The sequence below is a fragment of the Primulina huaijiensis genome, chromosome 8 (assembly GCF_012295235.1).
Source record: "Primulina huaijiensis isolate GDHJ02 chromosome 8, ASM1229523v2, whole genome shotgun sequence".
In the NCBI taxonomy this organism is placed as follows: domain Eukaryota; kingdom Viridiplantae; phylum Streptophyta; class Magnoliopsida; order Lamiales; family Gesneriaceae; genus Primulina; species Primulina huaijiensis.
Window position 1 is genome coordinate 19,042,267 of NC_133313.1, and position 10,793 is coordinate 19,053,059.

Here is a 10,793-nt window from a genome sequence, read left to right on the forward strand (position 1 = left end):
AATGAAACTTATATTTATATCCAGTGATACAAACGGTATTCCAATCATTAACTTCTCGAAATATTTTAGATTGTGCTATTACAGTAGGCTGTTTTAATCGAGTTCAAATATAGCACGAGTTTTTTAGTAGTTTGGCAGTATCACTTGCCACCACTCGAGCTCAGTTTGCCTCCTTTTTTGGAGGACTAGGAGATATGTGCCGACTCTTAAAAGTCATCACCACCATCTCTGAAGAGCATTTACAACTAAAAAAACAGATTTAGAACCCACATAGCTAGCAATGAGTTGGTAACTAAACAAGATCCAAAGTTTCGGACATTAATGATTTGTAGTCTTCTACAGCATATCAGTTCTAATCATCATCTCTTTAGACCCCCTATTAAATAAAGACCATGTAAAAAATAAACCAATAAAGACCTGAATGAATGATGCAAATAAGCTCGCTATCTGGCACCATACTTCACTAGATGTTAGATCAAAACTTCCAGCGATTATTGCAGTTTACGCAAGTTACAAATGTGGTCATGGGCTCATCAGCACTCCGTGTCTGCAACTGGTAGTAAGTAGTTTCCTTCTTCTTGCACCTACCGCAGGTGAACTCATTCGTGCTAGCCTTTGGAGGTCCTCCACGCTGACTGTTAAACAGTGCTTTCTCTTTTATTTTTTCATTCTGAATCTGCCTTGCGTCACTAGCCATGTCCTCTGGCGTCAATTCAGTAATGGCATGAGGCTCGATATCCCCGAGCAAGACTTTTCTACGAAAATCTGGGTTCTGCGGATCCTTAATGTTGAAAATAATGGACCGGTATTTGAACTTCTGGGCACCAATGGATTTGCCCCATTTCTCAAACATTGCAGTTTCCACTAGAACAGCAACTCGATAAGGGTCACATGCATCTGCCTTTTCTCTCGATTCATCATCAATTTCACCAGAAACTTTGCACAAAGCTTCTGCAATAATTTCTCGGAGTTTGTCCCTAGTTGAATCTTTGCAGTAAACAAGAGAAGAGAGCTTTGGAGGACCAACCGGGTCTGATGCCTGTTTTCGTATTTCAGAACTCGTTTTCTCTTTAACTTTCATGTTGACCTGTATGTGTTCTCCAGCCGCATTCTTTGTAGTCTGGACAAGTTCAAGTTTTTCACTCGTAAGGCTAGCTGAAGTTTCTGACTTCATGAGCTTGTCAGAATTTGGTGAGCCAGAGTAACCGTTTCTCTCAACCATAACATGTTTCTTCAGAGATTTTTGATCGATTTTAGAAGAATTCGTTCTCTTAATCTTCTTGTGCTCGTTAGTTTCTGTACCAGCGGAAGGTTCAGCTTTCACAGATTTGTCATCGCTAATACTCCCGTTCTTGGTATTCATTGTTTCCTTAACAATTATACCCTTCCAAATTTCAACCACATCAGAAGCCAAAGACTTGATCTTGTCGCTTTTATGTTTTGTCAGTTGGCGAAGACGTTTACCCACCTGAAAAACAAAAAATTAAATAGAAAGAAATGAATATTAAATAATTGGATTCACCTTATAAAACTAATATTCATATGTACCATAAATTGTGTCTAAACGAGAACAATACTTACAAAAGAGAATCCAATTCCTTTCAATAGTCATCAGTACATAAATGGTGTCTAAACGAGAATAATACTTACAAAAGAGAATCCAATTCCCTTTTCAATAATCATCAGTACACTAATGGTGCAACAAGAAGACCAATACTTACAAGGCGAAACCAATTCCCTTTCCAAGAGATACAAAATAATATGTTATATAAAATGACAGTTTTTAACGAAACCATCCTTACATTAATACGTTGTGCTTGGATGAAATTATTTGATTTACATATGTATTTGAAATGACTAACATTGTATTTACGTGGATTTGCAAGGGATGGATTTAAATTCATCCAAACAATCAAATGGATTTGATATCCATAAAGGCAAATCCTTTATCCAAGTGCAACCTTAATTTCCAACAATTGGGGCACAGCCATAACAACTATGCTTGAAATATACAATTGGCATCTCAATCTTCAATCCAAGATTCCCCTAATATTTTATGTACCACCTTCAGCACCCCATCATTATCCTTTGCTACCAGATGGCTCCCATCCAATAAACTGATCCTTTTTCCTCCATTTAATCCTCGTTTATCATTTCAATACTTTATGTTAAAGTTCTGGATTACGAGAAGTGTTTTGGAGACTTTTTTATCTTAAATTTATAGCTCTGGATCTTGGTTTTTAAGACACATTTTGTTCATGATGGACTTTCTAATAATGATGTTACTTCTACTTCTAGTTCGACACCTTTTCTGACAAAAGAAGATCAACACAGACGAGGAGAGATTAAACTTTCATAGTTAGAGGAAAATCATCCTTGTTGTCTTTAGAAAGAGTCAATCTTTTCAGAGAGTACCCATATCATCTCTTTCTCCTCTCTGTGAGGATCTATGTAAACATATATTAGTAGGTGGTACCTGCGGAGGGGGAGTCCTGCAGCCATAACTTGGAGTGGTGGCCAAGTGGTGGTAACTGAATCATGGGTTGCCAAAACGGTTATGTAGGTATTCATGGAATTTACTGTTTAAGTTCCATTAAGATTTCATGTAACAGTTGCTATGACCATTGCAGGTTTTTAAGATAAATAAATAAATACTTCAGGAAATTGGAAATCTTGGAAAAATATTTAGTGAAAAAAATTAAAAAATCTTGATTTAGAAAACAAATTCAAAAATCGTTCGGCAATGAAGGGGCGGCCATTCCCGTTCCGTATTGATGAAAAACTGGTGATTTCCATTCAAACACAATACTTCACCCTTTACAACATAGAACTTTGTATTAATAGCCACCAAGTCCATTCCGGAATGGTCAAAACCATGAATTGGACGCATAGCGCTCTGGAAAGGGTCTAAGATGACAGGTGACGAGCACAAAATCTAACTTCCCTCACCACTTACACCATGAGACACAATCCATGCAAAAAAAATTTACATAAGAAAGAAATGAGAGGAGGCGGATTATACAGAGAAAGCAACCCAAGAAACATCTAAATTTTTATCCTCCGACTTATAAGTCATAAGATGACCACATGGTTATACTGACACGTGGTGAAAAGGAGAATTATACGTTACCTGCTGAGACGTATAACGGCGTTAGAGAAAAGGATTACATCCACTTTTGGAAACAAACTTCCCATTCCTAATCACCTAAAGAAACTTAAATGATTGGAATAGATACTTTCTAATATCCGTATAACAGATTGATTGAATTGACTAACAAGGTATGTACCCTTGAACACAACTAAATACACGTTTTGAATAGCACAAAATCTAACTTCCCTCACCACTTACACCATGAGACACACAGTCCATGCAGAATATTTTACGTAAGAAAGAAGCAAGACGAGGAAGATTATACAGAAAAAGCAACCCAAGAAACATCTAAATTTTGTCCTCTTGACTTATAAGATGACCACGTGGTACTAACTCTTCAAACACCGACACGTGGTGAAAAGGAGAATTATACGTTACCTGCTAAGACACAACGGTGTTAGAAATACATTCACATTTGGAAACGAACTTCCCATTCCGAATTAACCAAAGAAACTTAAATGATTGGAATAGATACTTACTAAAATCCATGCAACCGATTGATGGAATTGACTAACAAGGTATGTACCCTCGAACACAACTAAATACACCTTCCAAAATTGAAGATTTGAGATAGCAGAACAACAGTTATCTGTATCTTTGATGCTCCAGCAATTAATCGACAAGAATAAAGAGCTATAAAGGAAACAAACCAACACAAAGGAGAAGGAAAAACAACCTGTGTTGACACAAGTACTTGATAATTGACAGGGAACTTCTTGAGCCGTTTTATTGCATCAACACACCGATCCACTTCTCCAGGTGAATTATCTGCCATATCTGCGGCTCTCTTTGCTGACTCAAAAAGCTCGATCAGCTCCTTCTCCATTATTCCTCAATCTCTGTCTACGACTCTATATGCAAAGCATTACAGACACGATTAAGTCTTTCCTCTGAATATATGCAAGAAAAAGAAAATCTTTACTCAACAATTAAACAAGCGCTGAAAAGTCCAAACTTGGTTCTACGAGTTATCAAATCACATAACAAAAAAAAACAGATCTTGAAGAAAGAAAACGCCCACTTCTAACGTCCATGCATAAAGTTTAACATCCACAAGGATATAGGCATTAGTTTCATACATTTCACTCAATTCCTGTAAAATGAAGCATAAACAATATAATTTAACATCAAACATAAAAACCAAATATTTGACCAAATTAAAGATCCAACGTGAGAATTCAACACGACCTATCGTTCAAAATAGAAAAAGGAAACGAAAACTGAAAATTGGCACGAGAAATCAAATCAAGAAACATAAAACAAGGTAGAAAACATGGATTCTCAAATTTTTTTTTATCAGAAAAACAGATCTTCACAAGAATTACATTTTAAAACAAATGTAACACCTGAAAACAACAATGGGTAACCGAAATCAAACCTCAAAAAACTAATTAACCACACGCAGCATCAGCTTGGCCTCCAAACCCTAGTTTCCGTGCCGAGACTGCAGTCTGTTTAATTGTGTGTATTTTCTATCTAATATTAAACAGTATATTCTTAGGAGAGAACAAAAGCAAGAGTTTGTTGTGGGGACGTGTGTTCTCCCATAGACGGTGCAGATTGGTTGATGAATATCCTTGATCGACGGCTGAGAAAACACGCCCCTGTGAGTTAATATCCTTCGTTACGAAAATTTATTTATTCAAAAATTTAGTATCTCGATTATTTTATTTTATTACTTTTTATGCGAATTCTTAACAAACAGTGTGTTTGGCTACATGATATTTGGTCGGATTTGGAATTGTAAATACAATTTTAGATCATGATTGGTACATTGAAATGTAATAAGGTACGATTCGAATCGATTTTAGAATGAAATAAGAATATGAATTGAACGATATATTTATATTATATTCAAATAATCGGTACCAACAAAATGAAACATAAATGAAATAAAAGTATTTTTAATTATCAAATAATTTCTTGATTAAATTTCAAAATAATAGCTACTCAAAATTATTTATTATTATTAAAATATATAGATTTATACTAGTTAAATTAAATAAAAAAAACATTTTATAAATATAGAAAATGAGGAATGAAATTGATATTTGATCGATGGGAATTTAATTAAGTAAAATCCTTACAAAATCGATAAGATTTTCATGAGATTTCGTGGGTCTTTTAGAGTAAATTTATTGATATATCTTGATTATCTTGTTATTTAATATAACATATACCAATATTAATTAATGGAGGGATTTTTAGAGTTATTAATTTTTCCATGTGTGGATTCATCTTTTTAATATTTTGGTCATTCAAAATTGTCCTAAGTTGTTTTTTATGACTTCGCACTAAATTAATTCCGAGTCAATCTTTTTTTTTTTAAGTTTACGATTTTGTATCTAGAGTAGGTCTCTTGTGATACGGTCTCACAAATCTTTATCTGTGAGACGGGTCAATCTTACTGATTCTCACAATAAAAAGTAATACTCCTAGCATAAAAAGTAATATTTTTTCATGGATGACTCAAATAAGAGACTCGTATCACAAAATACGACCCGTGAGACCGTCTCACACAAGTTTTTGCCTTGTATATATTATCGATTCTTTTCTTATTGCAATCGATAAATTGAAAACTAAATATTGTAATATTAAAAAAATTATAAGGAAATAAATTGCATAATGTATTGGAGACATATAAACAAATAAGGCACTTTATGTTGAATGAATTATGGATATTTAAGTACATAATTCGACACTAATTAATTTCAATATTGTATAATTAACCAATATCTACTTATATATCTATAATTAAATAATTAATTAGCTTGTTTATTTCTTAACCACAAATTAAATTTAATGAAATAAATAAATAAAGATGAAAATTAACCTTACCCGTCAAAAAATATAATTAATCAATTAATTGGCTAGCTTAGTAAATTTACTAATCTTTCTTTTCTTCGGTAGAGTCCCACTTATGGTACTCATCCATGGAGGAGAAGATAAGATCCATGCTATTGCTGCTGCTGCTACCAGAATTAAACATAGCATCCGCCATATCCGCCACGGCCTGAAAGTCGTTGAACTGCCCGCTGCCACCTCTGCTTCCGGCCTCCATTCCGGAGGAGGTAGCAGGAACATGACCTCCAAGGTGGTGGGAGATATTCGTGGAAACAAGTGATGTAGGGAAAGGAGGCGGCGGTGCGATGGTGGAGGGTGGTATCAGCACCGGCGTGGCGGCAGACGACACGCGGCAGGTGTGGTTGTTTCGATATGTGACCTCGAATATGAAGGGTTCGTGGTCGAGTCTTTGAACTTGCTTCTTGGCGGGGCAATTGTGTAGTTTATGATGTGTGCATATGTAGTAACTCCTGCAATGAAAAAAATTTAATTTTTGAGAATTTAAGTTTTAATATATGATGTTGTTAAATATGTATAAAAATTCAGGCACATTTACCTCTTCTCGTAGAAGATTTTATGTCTAAGTTTTTAAAACACGAGATCTAAAACGATATTAATTTTAAACTAAAAAATATACCGATAAATAAGTGATTTATTTCAGCGATTCTTCACGTAAACTACAAAAAAATAATAGATAAAATCTGAGACTTCAATTCAAAAAAAAAAAAACATTTGAATGATGAGATAAGATATAATAAACATAAAATTTACTATTATTTTTCGAAATAATATTCAAATTCAACGTTAGTTGCCCTTACAAAGCGTGAGGTGGACCTTGACTCTTTCGACATTATTTCATTCGGTCAACTTCAAAATCGTCGCTTACAGACCTCGTGAAATCGAAACTTTTCTACGATTCAAACAAAAATTAAAAAAAATAGAAACGCGACTTTTACGTTGAATGAAAAATAATCGTGCCTTGACGATCAAAAAATGTTCGATAATTTTTCAACTGGGATAGTTATTTGGTCATATATATAATATAATATAAAGAATCTTGTGAACAGAAACAAAAAAAAAAAAAAAAAAAACAATTACATTTTGTTCTCAAATTACCCGAATAACGTAGGATATACAGTTGGTTAAATCTAGTTTGGATCATACACGGCTCTCTCACGTCCCTCATCTGAGATCTCTGGGGAAGACGGTCAAATTTGACATTTGTTTCACAAAATTGTCACTTATTTTCAATATTATCTCTTCTAATTATACTATGATCATCACTAATTTCTACAATTATAATATGACTATTATTTTAATATAAATCAAATTAATAAAAAAAATATTATACACGCACACAACACGTACGTAAGTACGTTAATTTTGTATTATAGTTGTCGTTTTACTGTTTACCTGGCTCCTAGCTAGGGCTAAATATTTTAGGCTTGTTCGTTTATTTGGGTAAAATAAAATATACAATTAGTGAACCAAGATATCAAAAGTGTGGTTGACATAAGGAACGGGTCAATGTGACTTCATACACGAAATATTTTTAAAATATAAATTATAGATCTATTGATTTTTATAAATTAATTTCGACCCTATGCTTATCTGATAAAAATAAATAAAGAATAATCCATCGTAAATATTAAATATAATTAATAAATAATTAATTTGACTGCTATTTTTTTATAACGTGAAAACTCGTAACCGCTATCATTCGGTGCACACTAGATAAACTTCAAGACTATTTCAATAGACTACAAAGCACGTTAGTCAGGTAAACAACTATGCAAATCATGTATGACAAGTTCGCTCGAGAAGGTGTTGATATGAGAAATCGAACTCGTGACCATTGGTCAAGTGTCCACTCACTCTACCAATCGAACATCTCTAAACCGCTTAGTTTGACAATTTTGTTACACAAGAAGCTGAACTATTATTCTTTTAAAATTAATAGAACTAAGCTTCGTCCAAGTTTCCAAGTTCCACGTTCCGTTGAAATCTAAATAATCTACTTTCTATTCAAAATTATATATAGTAATGTAAGCTAATATTATATATATAATTTCAATATCATGTTCATCTCAAGGTGACACTCATATATTATATGAGTAATTTGGATATGTTTCATCACATCAAATATATGAATGTCATCTCATTGGTGGACACACAAATGAAAATGACGAGTATATATATTAAAAAAACTAAATACCTTTGATATACGCGTCCCAAGATTTCTTTTTGACCATATTTCTTCCAAGTGAAACCATCTTCGGGGGGAGTATCCGTGTTACCCTGAGGAGCAGCTATCCTTTTCACTACTCTGTCTGGTTCATTCTTCCTGTGGTTAATTTAATTGAGTAAAATATTAGGGAAAAAACTTAGGGAAAAAAATCCTATATTATTTTAAAATATGCTTTCTATAAATTTGTACACTATATAAATATCTATAAATAGATATCTGATTTTCATCTGTCCCGAAGTCTTCTTTTAGTTTGTGATTGCATGCATGTTTGCTTCTAATAATATATACATGCATTAAAATTGTCAGGGAATCAATCATATGCAAGTCACGAATTTTTAATTTTTTTATGAAAATGGATTGTAAATAACTTTCATTACAAAGATAATATTATATAGTTTCCAACAAATTAATTATGCTGCATGCAGCTTAAACTTTAGCAAAAAACTTTTAAATGTATTAAACTAAAATCATAATTTATTTGTAAAGACATGCATAAAGAACCGTGTATATGTAAGGATTTAGATCTTTTACTGCGTTGAATATACAACATCAAGTGCTGTGCATTTTTTATACGAGATGATCACATGATCATCTCGTTTAATCTGACAATTTTTTTAATTTATCTCATATGATGTGATGTCCACAAGATGATCATGTAATCATCTCGTGTAAAAAGTACACAATATCAAGTGCTGTATTTTCAACACAGTAAAGTATCGCCATCCGTATATCTAAGGGAGAATAGGTAGGTACGTGTTAAATATAATTTTACAAAGGAAGTGATTATAAATAATCGAATAAAAGTACTGTACATGCATATTATTAATATTTTGGAAAAATTAAGGTTTCTCACCTCGACCCTTGTCTCTGAGAAGAAGTGGCTGCGCTGAAATCCAATGTAGTCTCACCGCCAATTCCTCCACTCGAACCACCCGTAATATCCCCTCCAACGCCGCCGCGCATTTCACCGAACATCAACTCCAAGCCCAGCTGCCGCCGCTGCCGCTCATCATGAAGGAACATTCCTTTCATTTCACTGCTCTCCGGCAGGTCATCGAGGCGTTTAACATACGCGCTTCCACCTTCTGGGATTGCAGGTTGAGAATCAAGCGAAGCCATTGCATGCTCTCGACTTCCCCCTCCAATCTCGAACCCATGCAGCTCTTGAACACCAATTTGCCCCACATAAAGGACTCTTTCCTTCACATTGCTGAATACAGAGACTATTTCTTCACATGATTTCACCAGAATATCTGGTTGGTTTACTAAAATTGGCAAGTTCTGTTCAAGAATTGTAGCCAAATTACACCCACGTAAAACCATTGATTTTAAGCTATCGTCCATCTGCAGTACTTTGGATTAATCTTTTTCTCTTTGTTTTTTTTTTTTTTTCTCGATCTCTGTATTTGGATTTGAAAAACATATCTGTGATCCAGTGTATAAATAATATGAGAGGGAAAAAGGGTCCACGCAGTTTGCTTCTGGGTTGCTGCCTCAGGAAATTGAACCAAATATTCAAAGTATTCACATGTGTTCAATACGCAAGAAGCAGTAAGAAATCATGACTGGGTCATTGGTCATTATTTCTTGGGCCATTTTCATAGTCCTTCCTAGGGAGTCCACGAGAAGACTCGGCTTCCAATCAAAAGTGTGCCCCAATAAAATGCTACAAATATCCAGCTAATAATAAAGACCAGTTTCCAAGCTCGAGAGGCTGGATATACAACTCGTTAGGTAGGTGGGTAGTACACACTCGTGGCTTTACCAGCTATTTTTTTATTATTTTTAATTTTAATATTCGATGTATTAACATATTATCAAGAGATGTATCATCTCGAAAGATTTGGCTGATGAATGATATATCCCACTTTATGAACTACTCTTTATTAGTTTTAATATTCAATGTAGGATATTTGTAACAAATTGTCAAGTAAATGTCATCCCAAATAATAGTTTTCAACAAAAAGATATAAATAGTAAAGTAGATTTCATCGTCATTAAAAATAAAAGAATATTACCTAATAAATTCTCATCCAAATAAGTGTCCCCAAATTGAATTACATATTACATACTTTCAATTAAATGAAACCAAAGTTCCCAAAAAAGAAGAGAATTTTGCGAGTGAAATATCCAAAAGCATTTTTAAGGTGGGTTACTCGTAATCAAACAATAGAAGTCAGCTTTATTTTATTTTTCCTTCTTCCTTGTAACTTCGTGCATGAATGTCCTCGTCAACACAGACTGAGAATAAACCACTCATATCGCAGCCTAGATTATTTCAAAGTTATTGGTACAGATAATGAAGTACATTTATTGTAAAGACAACTGTGAAGTATTATTTATTTTTTTTTTTTTGCATTTGTCATTGTCATCCATATTGTATACAGGTGGAGATGGAGTTGGTGATGACTAAGGATGTTTGTCTCCGTCGCATGCTTTCGACTAACGAAAATCGATATGAACTTAATGTAACTTAATTTTTTTTTTTAGCTCTAGCTTTATTTATGAACTTAAATATAGTTTTGCATGAGACCCGGGGCTTGAATCTAT

At 33.8% G+C, this 10,793-nt stretch overlaps 2 protein-coding genes across 3 annotated transcripts; both read right to left on the minus strand.

Annotated features, from left to right (window-relative positions):
* Nucleotides 1–271: 271 nt before the first annotated feature.
* On the minus strand, nucleotides 272–4,669 carry LOC140983024 (transcription elongation factor TFIIS-like). 2 transcript variants are annotated; one of them, XM_073449882.1, is made up of 3 exons: nucleotides 4,530–4,669; nucleotides 3,828–4,002; nucleotides 272–1,468 (listed from the first exon to the last, which is right to left on the minus strand). In XM_073449882.1, the coding sequence occupies exons 2-3, from the start codon at nucleotides 3,975–3,977 to the stop codon at nucleotides 476–478; spliced, it is 1,143 nt and encodes a 380-aa protein (XP_073305983.1). In that variant the 5' UTR covers nucleotides 3,978–4,002; nucleotides 4,530–4,669; the 3' UTR covers nucleotides 272–475. The 2 variants fall into 2 exon arrangements, with proteins under 2 accessions (XP_073305983.1, XP_073305984.1); XM_073449883.1 differs by having other exon boundaries at nucleotides 3,828–4,041; nucleotides 4,530–4,641.
* A 1,152-nt stretch (nucleotides 4,670–5,821) lies between these two features.
* Nucleotides 5,822–9,625, minus strand: LOC140983513 (WRKY transcription factor 55-like). Its single transcript, XM_073450595.1, has 3 exons — nucleotides 9,097–9,625; nucleotides 8,211–8,339; nucleotides 5,822–6,465 (listed from the first exon to the last, which is right to left on the minus strand). The coding sequence occupies exons 1-3, from the start codon at nucleotides 9,585–9,587 to the stop codon at nucleotides 6,039–6,041; spliced, it is 1,047 nt and encodes a 348-aa protein (XP_073306696.1). The 5' UTR covers nucleotides 9,588–9,625; the 3' UTR covers nucleotides 5,822–6,038.
* Between the last annotated feature and the right edge of the window lie 1,168 nt (nucleotides 9,626–10,793).